Source organism: Dermacentor albipictus, chromosome 2 (genome assembly GCF_038994185.2).
Source record: "Dermacentor albipictus isolate Rhodes 1998 colony chromosome 2, USDA_Dalb.pri_finalv2, whole genome shotgun sequence".
Taxonomy (NCBI): Eukaryota; Metazoa; Arthropoda; class Arachnida; order Ixodida; family Ixodidae; genus Dermacentor; species Dermacentor albipictus.
The window spans coordinates 1,037,521-1,058,162 of record NC_091822.1 but is presented as its reverse complement, the minus strand read 5'-3'; the positions used below and the strand labels follow the sequence as shown (position 1 = coordinate 1,058,162).

Sequence of the window (20,642 nt, the reverse complement as noted above, 5' to 3'; positions counted from 1 at the left end):
GGCGTACGTTGCATCCGCGCTGGCTTTACCGCGCGTCGTAGGCGAAACGTAACAATTCCCAGCTGCGATGACTGAATTCGAATAAAGGTGGAACGCAGTAATGCTCAGCTACTGTGCTTTGTGTGCACATACTTGTTGAATACCCCTGTGTTTTCAAATACAATCTAGAACCTCCTCCTACTGTTTTATCTTCCAATGCCTCAGTTGTTTTAAACCCTATTAATTAATCAATTTAAAGCTATTGATCCCAGTTGATGAACTCACTAGCTTAAGCTACAATGATTCGTGGCTGTTTGCTAGCATAATGTAAAGAAATGGGCTCCAATCCACGCTGTGAAGGTAGTTGGCCAGCGAAGCTGTGGCATCACCTGATTCGATCCACCAATGTGACATTAGTCTTCAACTGGGTCCTGCCAAGCCTGAGCACAACCTGTTGTGCATGTTGACGTTGCTGTTCCCGTCTCTGTTCATCGTGTTCACACTGTTATTTGGGAATCCTAACTACACATGGCCTTTCCATAGCGTTGTCAGAACACAAATGAAATCAGTTACTAGGCAGGTTGTTCTTTTACATATCAAAGTGTAGATATGTCACACCCTGCTTCATATGCTACAGTTGCCACTTCCCGGCAACTGCAGCTTATGCAACCGGGAAGCACTTACGGCGAACGCTATGAGCGAAGGCGAGCTTCATGTTTGGTTTTTTTTTCTTTTCTTTTCCTGACACAGCTACCAGACGGCGTTCAAGCGCACCGTCTGGTAGTGCTGCAAGGAACCCAGCGGCACACGTCTCCCACTGTGATTGGTTGAGTGTTTGCCCATGGACACAGCAAATGCATTGGGGGGGGGGGGGGGGGGTAGAGGTATACAGCTTTGCTGTAAAACAGTCAGTTTTTTTCTAGCTACACCACTAGCAGCTATCTCACTGCTAAATATGGCACAGTATGAGCTGTACCACATAGATATGATAAACGGCAGCGCCGACTCGCCAGATAAGGCGTTCCAACTTGTTTCCCGGCAAGCCAGCTGCTTTGTGGCACAAATCGTAGATGGCGTGGAAACTTGTTGCTGGCACCCAGAGCTGCATCTTGTGAGGCATGGCCTGTAGCAAGGCAGTGTGCTTTTTCTCTGCTTACCAACTCGTTCATTGTGCTGTGTAGAGATGTACGTACATTTCTGCTGTCACATGCATGACACTGTGTTTGTGCACATTCTACCGAGTACCACTTGTCCTCTGCCAAAGTTTGTAGGATATTTCTTTGCTTTTTAAATACATAAATATTTACTTCTGTAAGGGTCAGTGTCATGTTAGCAGTTGTAGTAGTTGTAATTGGGACATCCTCAGTCCCAGTTAAAGCTGTCAAGTGCATTTGCCACACACTACGTACACCACTTAATTCAGTGACTTGTAGTAGCAGTGCCCTAAAATTAGTAAGGGCATCAATTTTAGTCTTGGCATACTTTGGCATAAAAGTATTGGCATACTTTATGTTGAAACTCTACTTAAAACAAATGCAGTGTTATTTGAATGACAGTAGTCATTAACTTAGTGCTGGCAAGCATTGTCACAAGCCAATATGCCGCGACTGCTACACTCGAACAGCACGCTGTTATTGCCTTCACTGCCACTAGCGTAACAGCGATGAGTAACTTTGGCGGCACAATACTCTTGAACTTCTGTAAATCGGCTAATCTTACCTTTACTTGTTGCAGTCTCAATTGAAAAACATACCGCATTGATATAGCCCTTCAAGGGGCAACAGCGAAAGTGTGCCATCCAGCCACTTAATGTTTTAAAAACTGAAAGGCTTCTCATTTCATTTCATTTCATTTATTATACCCTCAAGACCACAAGGTATTGCAGAGGGTAGTGGGATAAAAAAAAAAGTTACATAACAAAGAAAGCAAAGAAGGCAGCAAGTGATGTAGTCGTAGACATGTGAAGCCCGAAGCGATGGTGTTGATTATGGCCGTACGAAATTGTGCCCGGTCTTCAATTGCAATCAGTGTGGCGGGAAGGTGTTTCCATTCTTGACATGTCCTAGGAAGAAAAGACTCGTGACAAGCTCTAGTGCGACACTGCAAAACTCCAACTTTGTGATGATGATCAATGCGAGGTGAAATGCAGGTTGGGGATGAAATAAGATAACTGCGAGTCGGCCTAGTTGGAACATATTCATATTTATACTTTTTGTGCGCAAACAAACAGGGACGAAGAATAGGGGCAACACAAGGACGAGCGCTTTCTAACAACTGGTTTTATTTTTGAAGAACTACTTACTTAAATACCCACAGAACTGCGCGATCTAGTGAACAGAGCACGCCTAGAGCGCATATGATACCTGCTGATCTGCGCGATCAAGTCAAAAGAGCAACGTCAATATTACATATAACACTTGTGATGAAAAAAAATAATAATAATGACGTGGACAGAAGCCACCCGGTCATACTAAAGACAGCAAAGTGCATAAAAACAACCACTTACAATAAAATGCGTTAAAGGTGTGATGATAGAAGCGAATTTTCTTTATCTAACAATGAAACAGAAGGATGGCTGATGCATTTTTCTTTTTGTTGTTCAATCCAGTATGCTTCCACGATTTCCCTAGCGGTTTGATTCCTATGCCTGTACAAAATGTCTGTGCTAGTAACACAAGGGGAGCAACCATGTTCTTGGCAATGCATTGCCAAATGCGTACTAGGGCGACCTTTCAGGCTAGACAAGTGCTCCCTTAACCTAGTGTTAATGCATCTCCCAGTCTGCCCTACGTACACGTGACCACACGTCATAGGAATCTGGTAAACAACGTGCTTCGCGCAAGCAACAAATTGGTTCTTGCGCGGATGTTTAACATGCATTCCTTCTGTACATCATCCTTACTTTCGAACTTCTTTTTAACCTTGGAACACACACTACCTATCTTGTTTTTTTGCCGAAAATACCACTTTTACTTCATAACTACCAGCCACCTTCTTAAGTCTGTGTGAAAGGCCGTGCACTTACGGAATCACTGAAACATTGGAATCTCCATCCTTCTGCCTTTGATTCTTTGTGCATTGTCCTTTATCCTTGTTAAGTTCTTTCATTAGTCTAGCACACGTTGCCAGCATCACAGCGAGCGGGTACCCAGCCTTTCTCAACCTGTCAACTTGCTCAAAAAATGCAATCCTTACAGTGTGGTGACATGACTTCATGTCATGTCACCACACTGTAAGGATTGCATTTTGCAATCCTTACATTGAATTTTGCATTTTGCAAGTACTGGCCTTGGCTTCTTATAATATTAATAAAAATCAGGCCCCTCGGTTAACCTTGTTTCTTCTCGTTTATGACATAACGAGGGTCTCGAATTCAGCAACATCGATGCCTTCAGGTAGCACGTGTGGGTTTATTGACCAGTTGCCTGCAGCCAAAAAGGTCACGTACTCGTGATGCTTGCGTCAGAAAGGATGTTCCACATCCGCCGCCAAAGTTTATCAGTGGTGGCACTGGCTAACACTCCCAGGGTTAGTTGTAGTAGAAACACATAAATACCCTGGAAAGTGGATGGGAACGCGGCGCCGTGGTAGCTCTATTGGTAGACCACCACACGCGTAATGCGAAGACGAATCGTTCCTCACCTGTGGCAAGTTGTTTTTTCATGCACCTTCATTTCCATTAATTTATAATTTCTTTATTCCAGTTAGTAAATAGAATTAATTTCTTGTGTATTGTCTTTGGTGTCTTTGTTGGCTTCTTATGATATTGTTATGCAAATGAAGGATTAAGAACTGGAAATTATTTACAAAGGACAACTGCAGCGCTGGCCAGTTCAACCAACAACTCGAGAGCCAGAGAGCATTCGTTGTCTTTGTCAGGGCGCCCCATGCATCGTCCACAAGAAACGCGCAATATGCATGTATCATTATCCCCGGCGGCAGAAGCACCATCCCAGTGCGTCTAAATATCAGTGATAACAGGAGAGTAATATGGTTTGAGGCGTGCGACATGCACAACGTCACTGGAATTCGGGGCAGATGAGACACTGGTACTGACTGGGGCGATTTCGTACGTAACTGGAGTCACAGCACGCAGCAGTCGAAATGGGCCTGTGTAGTGAGACAGGAGTTTTTCTGACAGGCTAACGTGACGAGTCAGGGACCACAGGACTACGAGAGATCCAGGCGAAAAGTGGACGTCTCTGTGTTGGTGATCGTGCAAACGTTGTTGCTTCTCTTGGGAGGTCATGAGGCAAGCGCGCGCAATTTCTCATGCTTGGGCTGCTCTGGCAATGGCGTTAAGTGCATACTCACTGGTCTCTGCTGTAGCGGATGGAAGGGGTGCGTCCAGTGGCAATGTGGGTTCTTGGCCGAACAACAGAAAGAATGGATAATAACCGACAGTGTCATGACACAAGGAATTATATGCAAAAGTGACATAAGGTAGGGCAAGGTCCCAATCAGTATGGTCGGACGAGACATACTTTGCAAGCATGTCTGTTAGGGTCTGATTCAGACACTCCGTGAGACAGTTAGTTTGTGGATGGTAAAACATTGTCAACTTGTGCTTGATTGAGCAGGATTGCAGGATGTCGGCGATGACTTCAGAAAGAAATGTCTGACCATGGTCAGCGAGCAGTTGGTGTGGAGCACCATGCTGCAGAATCACATCACGTAAAAGAAAATCGGCGACATCTGTGGCGCAGCTTGTTGGAAGCGCTCTGGTGATGGCACAGTGCGTGGCATAATCTGTCACCACAGCTAACCACTTGTTCCCAGACATGGATAGAGGGAAAGGGCCAAGTAAGTTCAAGCCAATGTGAAAGAACAGCTCTGAAGGAATGTCAAGTGGTTGAAGGCGCTGGCATTTCTTGCACGTCGCAATGTATTTCCGTACAAAGCGGGAAAGGCCTGGCCAAAAGAAGTGTCATCGAATCCGGTCATAAGTGCGGGAGGCACCAAGGTGACCTGCCGTTGGTAAATCGTGAAGTTCTTGGAGAACAGGTGACGGGAGATGCTTAGGAATGACGAGGAGTAGGGCAGGACCGTCTGGGCATACATTGTGGTGGTATAATACACCATCCCAGAGAACAAACAGGTGAGGGGACGAATCGGAAGGTGAAGATTCCAAGCCATCAATGATAGCGCGCAAGGTGGCATCTTTGCGTTGCTCGTCTGCAATGTGTAGCAGCTGAGAAACGAAGAAAACGCAAGCATCTGCATTGGGGTCAGGGTCGACGGGTGGTTTGTCCAATGGATAGCATGATAAACAGTCTGCGTCTTGATGTAATTGGCCTGACTACTGCATAGGAATATTCTTGCAGCCACAGAGCCCAGCAACCAAGCTGGCTAGTAAAATCTTTGAGCGAGGATAGCCAGAAGAGTGCATGGTGGTCCATGATTACAGAGAAGTGCATGCCATACAAGTAGGGGCGGAATTTGGAAACTGCCCAGACGAGAGCCAGGCATTCACGATTTGTAATTGAATAGTTGCGCTCCACTGCTTTGAGGAGGTGGCTAGCATAGTCGATAACATGATCTTGACCCTGTTCGCGCTGAGCTAAGACGGCTCCGATATCATGACCACTAGCATCGGTGCGCACCTCTGTAGGAGAGGATGGGTCAAAGTGGGACAGTGTAGGTGGCATGGTGAGAATGTTGGTGAGGTGGGCAAATGCGGCAGTTTGAGCGGGGCCCCTAGTAAGTGGCACATCCTTTTTCATAAGATCAGTAAGTGGTCGGGCAATCGTTGCGAAGTCATTAATTAAGCGTCAGAAGTAGGAGCAGAGTCACACAAAACTTCGGACATCTCTGACACACTGAGGTACAGGAAACAACATGACAGCACTGGCTCTTCCGGGTCTGGTTGAATACCGGAAGCGTAGACGAGGTGGCCCAGCACTGTAATCTGCCAGCGACCGAAGTGACACTTCAACGAATTTAGTTGCAGCCCAGCCTCACGGAAGACTTGAAGAACAGCTGAGAAGCACTCCAGGTGTCTCAAATGTAGGCAAAAATACGAGAATGTCGTCTAGGTAGCAGAGGCATGTTGACCATTTGAACCCTTGAAGCAAAGAGTCCATCACACATTCGAACGTAGCCAGGGTGTTGCATAGACTGAATGGCATAATTTTGAATTGATATAGACCATCAGGAGTGACGAATGCGGTCTTCTCTTGGTCTTTTTCATCCACAGAAAACTGCCAATAACCAGACCACAGGTCTATTGATGAAAAGTAGTTGGCACCGTGGAGACAATCAAGGGCGTAGTCAATGCGAGGCCCTCGATAATGTGGTTTAGATGACGATAATCTACACAGAAACGCCATGTGCCATCTTTCTTTTTAACAAGCACCACTGGTGACGCCCAAGGGCTCGACGAAGGTTCAACAATGCCTTTGGCAAGCATCTCGTTCACTTCATCTTGAATAACCTTACACGCTGAAGCAGAAACTCGATTTGGCCGGCGATGAATAGGACTGGCATTGCCAGTATTTATGTGATGCTTAACAATAGAAGTCTGGCCTAATTGGTGATTGTTGAGGTCGAAGATGTTATGGTAGGAAACCAAAGGGGACACAGAGCTGTTGCTTGTTCAGACAGAGGTCCACAGCAACCATGGGACGAAATGTGGTGTCAGGGTAAATGACATTCTGTGGACATGGTGAAGAATCTGAACAGATGTTTACTGAAAACGTTGCGACGTGGTCATCGCCTATAACACCCAGCATTGCAACCGATATGCCTTGGTCTAGAACTTCCTGTATCAGGCAAAAATAGACGACGGGGAGGCATGTCCTGTTTTTGGCGATGGTGACAGCAGAGTGGGGCACAATGATATTACACATCAAAAGGACATCAGGAACATGTGTGGCGACATAATCACCATTAGGCACAGGAAAAGATGATAGCAAATCAACGAAAGTCAAGGCTTTAGGCCGCAGGAGGACGAAGGCTGTCGTACTAAAAGTTGTTCAGCACTTTGGCACGAATATGCACGAGTAGAGGAAGTTAGATGCAAAGGGTACTGGCAGAACAGTCTAACAAAGCTGAATGCACAGTAACAAAGTCGAGTCCGAGGATTAGGTCATGGGGACAATTGGTCAGCACTGTAAAAAGAACAGGAACGTGGCAGTCGGTGATACTTATATGGGAAGTACACATTCCAGTGACGTCAACAGTGCTGCCATTGGTCACGCGTCCGGCTCGAGTAGTAGCAGGCGTGAGAACCTTCCTCAGTCAACGACGGAGGTTACAACTCATTATGGACACCTGGGCTCCAGTCAATGTGAACATCAAGTGAGTTCTGGTTCACTGGGAGCGTCAATGGAGGATTTCGACACGACGAAGATAATGCAGCACTATCCCCAGAAGCTGCACGGTCTAGTTTTCCGTTCGGGAGGGTTCATAATTGGTCGGCGACAAATAGCCGCATGGCTGAGATGACGGGGACCACCAGCGAGCGAGCAGGACGACTGTCATCGACAGATACGTCAGAGGAAGGAGGCATAGAGCGAGATGAGTAACGGCATGGGTCGGCATATGGGCGAGGAGACAGGGAAAAGGAGCTTGACTACGGCAATGTCCAGGAGGAGCGGCATTGGCGAGAGACGTGGCCAATGCCGATGCAACGGAAGGAAATGGGCTTGTCATCAGGAGTTCTCCACTCTGTAGGGTTGTGGTAGCTGGAAGGGTATCTGGAAGCTACGCCTCAGATCGCTATGAGGCTTAGCTGTCGGCACCGGTTGGGCGTCAGGTCGGGAGACGGAGCAGGCAGCAGGAAAACCTAGGTTTGCAGATTCCTGCCGCACAACTGCCTGAATGAGAGAGATCACTGGAGCTGGTTAGTCAATGGTGGGGTCAAGTGGGCGTGGATGGAACGACACAGGACTTGTAGCCTCGAGCTTGCGGCAAACAATACGTGTGACGTGCTCATTTAAGGGTGGTTAAGCGGTAAGGTCGATGCAAGACGACGTCGCAGCCGTGTTAGGGAGCTAGGAGAACTGTCGAATGATGCGGCGGCTTTTGGAGAGCTCAAAGCAATGGCATTCCTTGACAATAATGTCGATGGCTGACACATTGTTGAAGACCAACAAGCTGAATGCGTCGTCTGTGATACCTTTGAGTATGTAGCCGACTTTGTCAACCTCGGCCTTTTTCTCGTCGACTTTCTGGCAAAGAGCAAGCACGTCTTGTATGTACGAGACATACGATTCAGTAGAAGACTGAACTCGGGTAGCAAGCTCTTTTCTAGCAGCCAGCTGCCGACCGGTGGGATTTCCAAAGAGGTCACTGAGCTTCTCCTTGAAAGCATCGCAGTTGGAGATCTCGTCCTCATGTGCCCAAAACCAGACATGAGGAGTTCTACCCAAGTAGAATAGGACATTTGTTAGCATAATGATAGGGCCCCAGCAGTTGTTTCGGCTACCGCGCTCATACAGACTGAGCCTGTCCTCAACATCGATATCTTGGCCAGAGAATATGCCAGGATCGCAGGGATTGGTAACTGTAACGTACATTGTTGTCGGGGTCACAGGAGTAGAAGCAGCCATGGCTGAAAGCAGGACGGTGCAGACGCTGCTGAGCTCCATGGTGAGGACGGGGAAGGGCATCCTCCACCAAAATGTTACGCGAACCAAGGATTAAGAACTGGAGCCTATTTACAAAGGATAACTGCAGCGCTGGCCAGTTCAGCCGACAGCCAGAGAGCATTCGTTGTCTTCCTCGGGGCGCCAGCGTGCATCGTCCACAATAAACGCACAATGTGCATGTATTAATATTAATAAAAAATCGGGCCTCTCGGTTAACCCCCTTTCTTCTCGTTCAGAACCAAGTGAGTGTAATTTATTGGCGCATCAATAAAAATTGCAAGTTAAACTGTGGTTTATTTGCACTGAATTTTTTAGTTTGTCACTAACTTTAGCAATACTCTTGATTCGTTTCTCATTCTTGACTTGCGCTCGTCTTTGTACGACAGTTGACTTTGGGCTTTGGACACTACTAAAGTTACCACCTTTTGCTTCTCTGCAATAAAGAAGTAAAAAGAAGAACATTGTAATGACTTAGTTGGTGGGCATGTCAATTTCCAGAGCCAATTTCCAACACAGCGTTCGTGTTGTCCACTTCTCTACTCTTGTGTCCTGTCTGCACGCCTCACCTCTTCTTTGCATAGTGAAATATGCCAAGCTCAAAACTTTTGTTTACGGAGGCTTTTTTCTTCTTTTTCTTGCTCCCAACTTCTTTCAGCTTCAAGTAAATTTTGTTTATTGACATTATAACATGATGATTATACATGAACATTATAACATGCAGGGGGTGAGGTTACCTCAAGCCGCGTCTGTGCAGCTGTTATCCCTCATCCACCTCCATTTACCACTCCTCTGTATGTGGGTGTGTGTGTAAATGGAAATCAATAAATCAAATCAAATGATAATCATCATTATTGGGAAGCTATCGCTGTCCCTCCCCACAAGCACTGCCACAGTAATCATGTGCTGTAATGGAATTCATCAGTGAGAAAGTTCCGCATGATGATGTGTTCATCTGGGCGGAGATTGATGTTGTCACTCTCTAGGTTGTCTTGACTACAAACCTCCAACTTAATAGCAACGGCAAAATGAAAGAAAAGGCTCCAAAACTGTGACAGAGAACACCTGATAGTCTGTAACTCCATTAATTCAAGACACATTAAAGAACAGGGACATTTTGTTTGAAAGAATTGTGAGGTGATGACCTTTGGTTAACGACACCAGACACCTTAACATATTAAAAAAGTGCTGCATAGGCCCCTTCAACCTTTATATTGCAACTGAAATGCTGCTTATACCACCTGGATGAAAAATGGTCCGTCTGGCATAAAACTATAGAAGCATTAAACAATTTAAATGTACCTGCAGACGTTCACAGCACCTGTGCTGGGCACCAGACACAGCCGACACAACACATTTGATGACAATGTACGGATAGCTGCCTAGCACTAAGCAGCTCTGTATACTACAGTAAACTGCAGCAAAACTGAAAATCCCAAGCGGCTCGAAGTAAACACTGTGCCTCTAGCTACTCAAGCGTGGCTCATGTCCAGCACATGGGTCTGAAACCCCAAAGAAAAAGCTTTGAAAAGTCAGCATCATAATGCCACACTGATTTGAGCTTCTAAAGTGACTCTACCACTTGTGCTTCACCTATGTATCATCCAGTAGCTGTTTTACAAGCACAATCAACCAGCTGTCATAGGCTTAATATTTTCATTTATCAAGTGCCACATTTAAACACTACATGACACACAGAATCGTGAATACTTCTGCACATGCTGAGGATACCCAGCACAACGGCAGCATACAAACAGCAAGAGACTTGCGACTGTTCAACTGGCTGTACCACTCAACCGATGATCGATCCACTGGCTTGTGGTCCTAAAATAATAAAATTCTTTCTCACACGAGAGCACATTATTTGCACAAGAGTAACATTGTTTTACAGATGCTGCATTATTAGTCAGTCATCGTTGGGAACATGTTCATTTTTGCATCTGCACAGTGTAATAATGTCCACTGCAGCAGCTCACCAAAGCAACGGACATCCTGTTGACGAGCCCGAGAACTATGTAGTGTGAGAATAACAGTGATGGGACATGCGCCATTACTCGTGCTGCATCTGTTTTTGCCAGGCTAGACAATCGTTGCACACTGAATGTGATGTCATTGAAAATAATCAGTCAACAGCACAGCGCCAGGCAGATACAATGCAATACACAAGGAGTGCTTCCTTCAAAGTTGCTTCTCCGTGGTACTTGAGAAACTGGTGTGAAGATGTGCCACTTTGTAGCTTACAGGGACTGCTGCACTCAACTTGCTACAATTTCAGGCGATGCTACAAGGCATAAATCAGGCAATGGCCATCAGTCAATAATTGTCCTGTGCTTGCACACACTAAGAAAAGTCCCAATATTGAGGGGGGAAACAAAGCAAGCCTTCAACTTGCTCAATAATGAGAAAGAGCAACGCTACTAGTCCTAATGTTATCGTATACTATTTTAACTGGTGATCTCTGTGAATCTGGATTGATCTATTCCTGCATGTACAGTTTTGGCAAAAAGTTCCCAGTGGGGGCAACACATTGACTTTGGGCTGTGTGATGGTGCTGCTGCAACACTTCGGGCACTCCGAGTGTGGAGTGAAAAGAGACTGCCGTTGTCTCTTTTGGGCATTGAATGGAAGACAAGCTACAGTATATGAACTTCATCCTTGATGAACTGAAGTGGCCCGGAACTTTTGACAAGGACTTTAACCTTCTCTGACTAGTAGCCTACCTGTGCTGTACATTAAGCAATTCTTTCAGAACATGTTTATGCAAGGATGCTAGGAGCGGACACACAATTCTCCAGGGGTAGCAGCAAGAGCAACATACGAGGGTCGATCCAGAAATAAGGTTCCATTCAATTTTAGAAATAGAAAACATTGTTTATTCTCATAGAAATTTATATCCTTGGAAAGATGAAACTTAGCTCTATTTTTCTAGATAATCGCCATCTCTTTCTACGCATTTTTGTAGGCGGTGCTCCAATTTCTGTATCCCAATGTCATAGAACTCAGCCACCAATCCATCAAGGAAGCGTTTCACCTCTTCTTTGACTTCATTGTCGCTCCGGAAACGGCCACTGAAACGTTCCTTTAACTTGGGGAGCAAGTGGTAATCACTAGGTGCGAGGTCTGGATTGTAGGGTGGATGGGGCATGACACTCCAGCCAAAGTTTGTTGAAAGTTCCCGAGTTTGACGGGAGACATGAGGTCGAGCATTGTCATGAAGCACCAATACACCTTGTCGAGTGTCGTCGTTTCTTGTGTGTCTTCACTGTGTCCGTGTCAATGCACTGCTTCACCAGCAAAGCATTACACCGGCTGCCAGCCATCCTCGCTGGCAGTTCTGGATAGCTCAACTGAGTTTTCTTAGTGTTGCACAATAACTGTCTGAGTTGATTGTTGTCCCATGTTCCACGAAATCAATCAGCAGTATCCCCTTATGATCCCAAAAAACACTGGCCATGGCTTTGCCAGCAGTAGGAGTTTGTTTGAACTACTTCTGGTGACTCTGGGTGACACCACTGTTTGGATTTTTGTTTCGATTGTTACGGAAGACGAAACACCCATGTTTCGTTTTCTGTAACAATGGAGTCCAACAATCCTTCCTTACTTCTTGACACTTTTGAAGAAACTGGCGAACACGGTCAAGGCGTTTCTCCTTGTGGTCTGATGTTAATAGCCGCAGTACCCATCGAGCACAACACTTGTGATACCCTGATTTTTCAGTCAGAGCTCTTTCCATTATACCGTAAGAACTCCCAGGAATCTGAGCAACAAGTTCACGGACGGTGATCCTCCTGTTTTGAAGCACTTTGCGTTTGACCATCTCGATAACTGCCTTCGAAACTGACGGTTTTCCACTCAGTTCTTCATCGTGGACCTCCTTCCAACCGGCAATAAGCTCCCTGCACCACTTTCAGCGGTGATGAACGGACATACACTTGTTGCCATGCACCTCTGTCAACTGAGGATCAATATTTCCTTTTATTTACATAATACTGCAGGCCCAAGCTAGGGCCCATGCAGGAGGGGTATCAAAAAGGTTTACGCAAGCACTGGTAAAGACACCAAACAGAAATCATCATGAATCATGGAGAGAGAGAAAAGATAAAAAGATAATATATACATAAAGATGACACATAAATGAGCACCTTATGGCCGTGAAAACAATTATGAACATTGCAACTTTAGGAAAAACAGTCCTTTGCAAGAAAAACAAACAAACAAGAAAAGCACTTCACATTATGACGTCAATGCGTCAAATGAGTCACTGTTCTGAAGCATACATAGCGGCAAAGCATTCCACTCTGTAATCGTTCATGGAAAAAATAAAATCTTGAATGTGTTAGTACGTGTTCTAAATGGTGTTATCCATTCGGCATGACGATTTCGAGTCAGTCGTGACATCAGAGGTTAGATGCATGGAGCAGGGTCTAATGCGAGATGGTTGTTTTTCAAATGAAAAAGAAACTTTAATCTCAGAATTTTGCGATGTAGCTTAAATTCCTGGATATTATTTTGTTGCATCATAAATGTTGGGGAGTCCGTCATGCGGTATCCAGAAAAGATAAACCGAATGGATTTACTTGAATCATTTCTAGAGCATCAATGTTTTTCTTAGTGTGTGGGTCCCAAATAACACATGCGTATTCGAGGGCAGGTCTAATAATTGAATTATAGGCCAACCGCTTGACGGATGGAGAGGCTTGTTGAAGTTTATATCTGAGGAAGCATAACTTACGGAAGGCGGATGCGCATATGTTAGATACGTGGTTATTCCTACTGAGATTCTTTGTTATTGTTACGCCAAGGTACTTATATTCGCTGACTTCTTTGAGTGGAAGTGAATATCCACATAGAGTGGAGAGTGGAGTGCATGTCCATGGGTTGCAAAAAGTGAATTACGGAACGAATCTCGCACTTGGCGGGATCAACAATGGGAACCTCCATATCGGACGGCTGCTGAGCCAAGAATGAGCGGTGCAGCGAAGCACGGCTGGGGAGAATCGAGAGTGGGGGAGCAGCCACGCAGCAGCAGTGTTGCCGGATTTCGCCTCGCACCTTCCCATGTGGCTGGAGCTCTTTGGGAACCTTATTACTGGATCAACCATCGTATGTGCCCAGTATTGGCAAAGTCGCACAATGCCTCGCCCTTCTCTGCATGTTATCACACAGTAATGTTATGTGATATTACACACTTGTCTCACACAAATGAGGCGAAATAAAAACTGCCCGATGACTAGAAAAAATGTGCCTTTGCATTTCTCTCCATCAAGGCTGAAAAATTACTGAGGCACACTTTTGGCATGCATCAATGAAATAAAAAAAACAGCACGATGTCGGCGTCTGCTGGAGACTCAACATTGCCAATGGACGGGTAGAGTCATCGAGGTGTCGTATAATGGGCCAAAGTCAGGGTTAAGACTGGTTCTTGGCAAGTATTCAATAGTGGTCGATGAAGGGATTTTTGAGGCGTGAATGTTTCAACATGCCAAGAGGCATCTCAACGACTGCGAGTGTATACACATTCTTTGAACATTCCTTGTTCAGCCACCTTTGATCGCTTCACCCCTTCATTTTCCTGAGAACTTCCATCTCATTTGGTTCCTGGCAATGTCATTCATATGCATCACAGAAATTCTGTCCCTATAAATCTGTGAAAGAATTCAACTGTCCAGCACGACACTTTGCTTTGCATCGTTCCATGAGCTGTCCCCACAGTGGTTCTCACATAGTCATGTTACATGCATGCTTTTTCTATGTGTTTGTTGCTTGTAGTACTCCCACTCAGGAAGTCTTTGTAGACCACATGGAGAGATGGTTGCTGAAACACTTGTGTGGCTTGTCCACAGCAGTCAAGCCCACAAGCCTGCCAGAAAGTCACCCGCAGGGCAATCTTTAGAAACTGTGCAGTTTTCAGGGTTATGATGGTGGATCCACTGTCTTATCTCACCACTGTCACAGTAGGGAAAACACCGGTTCACAGATCGAGCAGGATCGAGAGGTATCAGCTGATTAGCAGCAGCTTCTTCCATACACAGATTCACACAAGGATGGGGTCAAGTCCAGAAAAATTCAAGCCAAGACATTTTGGAGCAGTCCTTGCTGCCAGATTTTTCAGATGCCACCTTAATTATCTGGATAATTCACAACCCTTGCAGAACTTGGCAGTTGCCAATGTGTCCCAATAAGGTGACTGGCCGACTGGGCCAACCGAGCCGAGTTGTTTCATAATGTTGCTTTTCCTAATTCACAATGCACAGCTCTCCAGGTCTGAGCCTAGAAAATGCAGTATCATGAAAACATTGCCACTATGCTGTTGTGGTCCATGCACGATATATCGGCAAGTGTCAGTGATTGAATAAGCACTTGTACCATGCATCTGAACAATGTTAAACACCACCCTTTGCGCAGCAAGTACGCAACAACCACTCTGACAAGTTGTCAAAATTGCGAAATGAGATACGGCGAGCCAAACCCTTAATTTGAAGGTAGTGACAAGGCAGTCATGAATAATGTATCCTTTCTCATGTGTGCAGGAATTTACCAGTTTGTTCCAACCCACAAGTTTCACTTAATGGCTTCTGCAACAAAGCAGAAGGAGCGTTAGTAACGTCTGATATCTAAATTTGAGCCTTCCTGGATAATGTTCTGAAGTGCGTTCAACTGTGAGTTTCATGTTTTGCTTTCACTCATAGGTGCATTGAGCATTGAAAAATTTTGTAGACATGTCGGTTGGCTTTAATTCCATGATCTAGTAAATATATTGAGCCCTGCAACACAGCAAGGACCTGCCTCCCCCTTCATCCCCCCACTTTTTTTAAGGATACTTGTAAATTTTGTGGGGGCACTGGCATGACATTTTGTTGTATGCAGAGACAAGAGAGTGTTGTTGAATGTCAGTTAATGGGTGATGCAGCTGCAATGCAGTAATTCCCACAGCAATGGCCATAATAAATGTGTGATCTGCTTTCTAAAACAGCGCCCTTTAAAGTGTAATATTGCGATGAAACAATAGTTGTCAATCTTGCATGCCCTCCCCCCCACCCCCTTCTTCTTTACACTGTGCACCTGCTACTGATTTATCAGAAACGATGCGGGATGCTTAGACGCATGTGACATTATGACAGTAAAGTGTGTGTAGAGGAGAGTGGTGAACAAGACTGACAATTGGCATCACGTATAATGTAAGTGGCAGTGACGACACCTGCTGAGGCATTTCAGAATAGTAGCCTTTCTTTCGAATACTACCCATGAGAGCCAAATGTGGTCTAAAGAGTCTAGTTATTTATGTACCTCTAGAAAAGAGGTGATAGATAGCGTTGCAGACACGTGGCACATTTTAACGAAATGTGCTTCCTTCTAAGCTGCATGTTCCAGTGCTGCTCTTGTAGAAACACAATCACCTCCAGAACCGGCGAAGAAGATGCTCGCGTGCATGGTTACCCGAGAAGCGAACGCGCTGGTGCGCTTGACCTGAGCAGTCGCGGTATGGACCGCTCCAGAGATCCCGCAGCATATGGCTGGCCAGTCTAAAGAAACTGTGGCTACAGTGGCTACCTCTTTGCGCTGCCTCCCACAGATTGGTGTCCCGGACGACCGAGCCGAGCCATGCCAGCGTCAACACACCGACTCTATCAAGGCGAGAGTGACGTGGCCTCAAGCAGTCCAGCAGTTGTCCTGCGGTTGTAGGATGTCTGGCAATTCTGAATCGACATGCCGGACATCTTGTTCATCCAGCTGGACAGCCACATCCGTATCAACAAGGTTCCAGCCTCTGGCTGCATTCCGGGTCCAGCTGCCCCCTCCCACCCAGCCCTGACATTTACGAGGACTTGCAGGCAGACGTCCTTACTCACTATGCCACCTCAAGCACTCAGTCGCAACAGTTCTCGCCATTTGAACCATTGCATCATTCTGCCTCTTGCTGTCCAACGTTGCCTTCGTGCACACGTGCCGATCGTCAGCAAGCGCTGGCCCCAGCATCACACTTCTACTGCAATCCTGACACTATCGGCATTTGATATTCCGCTGCAAGCAGCAGCAGTCGAGCCTCCCGATGTTCTGTGCTCGTACCTCCCACGGATGCATGGCCTACCAAAGTTTTGCAGGAGCAATTCTGACATCTGGCTTCTTCGGCTCGAGAATCACTTCTAGATCTACAATGCGAGTGACCAACACTTGTGCTGTCTCCATGCAAGTCAGGAGCTGCCAGATGGCCTTCTTTCATACCTCTGACTTCTGGCAGGCCCGGGTACCTACGAGAACCTGCAAGAGTTCATGATTTCACACTAAGTCATCATTGTGGCTGCACCTTGCTCACAACCTACGCTGCCGGTGCTGCCTGGTACAACTCTGTCGGATTGCTTGAACTCAGCACTACCAATGACGACATCATCTGCTTTCCGTACCCCTCTGACGAAAGTATCATGTAACCGCGCAAACAACGGACAAAGAAGGAAACACACAGGACAGGCGCAGGTTTCCTTCTTTGTTCGTTGTTTGTGCGGTTGCATGATGCATTCCAATATCGACCACCAACTAGCCTGCCTATCCGTGTTAAACTCTGATGAAAGCCCTGGCAAATTACACACCAAACGAGCAGCAGCCAGAGCCTTTCTTCTGCGCAGGCTTTCTGTAAAGCCTACAGAGAAGAAAGGAAGATTAAGTGTGTGGCAAGGCTGAAAGAAGCAATGGTTTTTAAACAGAAGTAAGAACCAGACAGCCTGTGAACTGTTGGAGAGCTTCTATTTTGAAAGAAGCTGTAGCGATTGTGTTAGCGCCCCATCTATCTCCATTTATAAGAATGAAACTGCTTTTTTAGATACACGGGTGTGAGATACATGTGTGCCTCACCTATCCTTATCCGCTTTTTTGTAAAAACCCTCGTGCGCATATGTGGTTCTTGCTGCCCATCTTGATTTGTCCTTATATTCATTCGCATACGCAGTGAATAAACAGTTGGAAGTCGCGCCTGTCCCGTCACGATCTGCTTGGGCATGGATCAGCTTGGGCTTCTGTAACATATTAGCAAACCACTTGCAGACAGTTGTGAAAAATGTCCTAGTCTTTAACAGCTTCCACTTGCAATATCCTTGGGACAGACATCAGCAGTGGCTCTTTGGTCTCAGCACAGGTGTCATCTTCTGTTCTTCCTAAAAGAAAAGGCAGAGAGTGCACAATCACGGCGACATGCCACCTTTCAGCAGACCCAGCTGCACGGCTGCACGGTATTGGTCGGGCACCTCCATCAGAGCATGCAGGGCCAGTGCGGCGTCCGGGTGTCGGCACCCACGCGTCACCTCCGCATGCCGCACCACCTGTAGGTTGTCGAAGCGGCGCTCAGGGACACCATCATCCCAGCGCACCAGCGCTCCACAGGGGCCATCTCCCAGGACAACCACTACCAGTGACAGTGGTGCCACCTGTAACAGGCACATGACTGCATCAGACTTGTAAAGCAAGAGAGAGAGTAAAAAAAAAGTAACAGTGCAAAGAACAGAAGGGAATAGACAAAGCATATCATCCAGTTCCTTCTGTACCTTGCACTGTTGCTCTCTTTAATTACCTTCAACATGTAACAACTAAGACTAAGTTAGCATTCTTTTTGCAGAGAGTGAGAGAGATATCTTTAATAGAAATTCAAGAAGTTTCTTTGGCATGCAATTCCCAGTGCAAGAAATGGCAGTACAATAAAAAAAGAACATGCAACTGAAACTTACATGTCCTCTATGGTTTAGGTCGAGGTAAACCACAAAAGCATGAACAGCAAGGGCTACATTTTGAACTAAACGCTTTTGGAAGCATAGCATAGGGGCTTTGTTCTGTAATGATCTCGCATAATTTTTTCATTCTTTTCACCTATTTTCATTCACTTGAGCATCAACGCACTGCCATGTTGCCGAGATCAGCCACTTGGCACGATGGATAATAAAAAGGAACAGAAAATGAAATGTACCTCCACAAAATACACCACCAGGGTGATTGCGAAAATTTGGTGCCCACTGAACGTAAGTCAGTACAGCATACATGGATTGGAAAAAGTGCAGGCGGTGTGCAAAGGCGCGTGCATCTTTTTCCATAAATTAGTATGAATTGGCACTGGCATAAAGAACTTCTCAAGTACTGCACACAGAGGTGCACCTAAACAAGTCGGTACATTAAAATCTCCCTGCTTGCAGTTTCACTTTGGTGCTGGTTCCAGCCCCCTTTGACTCACTGTTAGGGAAAGCACATCAACTACTCAAAAGAAATTTCATGAGGGATGGTATGCAGAACCATTTTGGCAAGTTTTGCCTCAGCACACATAAAAAATAAGAATCACATGAAGTTATAATGGGACACTGAAGCAGAACCATGTGACTATGCTTACAGCAGTAGCTGCTCCCTCACTTGATTTTTACAGCAATTTCTTTTTAACAGCACATTGCCATGTCTTGTCACATGCCTTGCCTGTCTTGTCACATGTGCCATGCCTTGTTGCTGTCATCGTTGTGGTGTTGACCGAAGGTGGAAGTCAGACTCCAGCCGTACCGAAGTAAAAAGCCATTTATTTAACATATACAACCAATATATATATAATGAAGAACAGAAGCGCCCCCTGGGGAATAAAGAACTGAAATGAATAACGAAACTGAATATAACATACTCCCTCCCTTATTTTTAGTGGTTAGTTGTTAGTAAGTATTAGTAAGGAAAACCCCAAAGCATGCACACTGTACTTATTTACACATATTTACAACCTATGTACACAATGTCAGACCACCAACTAATTGATCTGATAGTCTTGGAGCTAGACCGGTGGCCGGCGCTCTCGGGTCGGACGCATTCGACGTCGCACTGGCGACGGGCTCGTTGACTGCTGCTGCGGTATGCCAGGAGACAGTGCCTGCTCCTGGGAGAAGGAGGCCGTAGCACGGCAGGCTGCAGCACATCGAGAGACAGCGGCTGTGGCGTGGCAGGCTGTAGCGCCTCAGGAGACCGCAGCTGTGGCGTGGCAGGCTGCAGCGCCTCAGGAGACCGCGGCTGCGGCGTGGCAGGTTGCAGCGCATCGGGAGACCGCGGCTGCGGCGTGGCAGGTGGGCCTGGTTCCCAGGTGCTCCTCTCCGGAACCCTGGAAAGCTTGGAGGCATTCCACGTATGGCCGTCTCTAAGTCGGAAAGAGGCTGGTCCCCTCCTCTAGATCACCTCAGTTGGTGAAGAAAAGGCGCAGTCTCCCTTGAACCGAATGGACGGTTTTTTGATATGGACAAAATCGCCTACGGCTATCTTCGTCTTCTTGGCGGCTCTCCTTTTGTCCGTGTAGTGCTTGCTGCTTTGCTGCTAACACCTAACCCTTTGATGAAGTCGCGCCAACACCTCGGCTGGGTCTTCAGCAAATGCTGGTGCAGAGAAACCCACGACATCCAGCCTGGTTCGGGGCATTCTACCATAAAGCAGGACTGCTGGGGTGACCCCGGTGGTGGTGTGCGGAGTACAGCGGTAAATGGCAAGGTATTCAAATGCTGGTGCTGAGAAACCCACGACATCCAGCCTGGTTCGGGGCATTCTACCATGCAACAGGACTGCTGGGGCGACCCCGGTGGTGGCGTGTGGAGTACAGTGGTAAATGGCAAGGTATTCTGTGACAGCTTGCTGGAGTGGTCATCTTTCGAGGAGTGAAACTTGAATTAAATTCTTCAATGTGCGATTAAAACGTTCTATTTGCCCATTGGCTTGGGGGTAGTATACCGAAGAATGTGAAAGACTGATGCCTCTGTTTTGCAGGAAAGTTATGAACTCACGCGAAGTGAACATAGGTCCATTGTCAAAAACAATTTCTTCCGGGTAGCCTTCGCGGGCAAAAACACTTGTTAAGAAGTCTTTCACGGTGCTTGTGGACACTTCGCTGCAAAAATACACCTCTGGCCATTTAGAATGGTAGTCAACAAGCGTTACAGCAAATCTGCTGTTGTAAGCTGCATGCTTCAAAGGACCAACAATGTCTAGGCCAAGCTTTTGCCACGGTCGCTCAGGCCATTCAACAGGTTGCAACGGTGCTGGTGATGTTTTGGCGGACTTATCTGCCTCCAAGCAGATATGGCA

At 46.3% G+C, this 20,642-nt stretch overlaps 1 protein-coding gene across 2 annotated transcripts in view; it reads right to left on the bottom strand.

Moving 5' to 3' along the window:
- Nucleotides 1-12,518: 12,518 nt before the first annotated feature.
- Nucleotides 12,519-20,642, bottom strand: part of LOC139055845 (uncharacterized) — a 122,249-nt gene continuing 114,125 nt past the window's right edge. For both annotated transcript variants that reach the window (XM_070533400.1, XM_070533401.1), the window contains one exon: nucleotides 12,519-17,983. In XM_070533400.1, coding sequence (XP_070389501.1) covers nucleotides 17,741-17,983 — 243 coding nt within the window. In that variant the 3' untranslated portion in view covers nucleotides 12,519-17,740. The remainder of the gene's footprint in view (nucleotides 17,984-20,642) is intronic.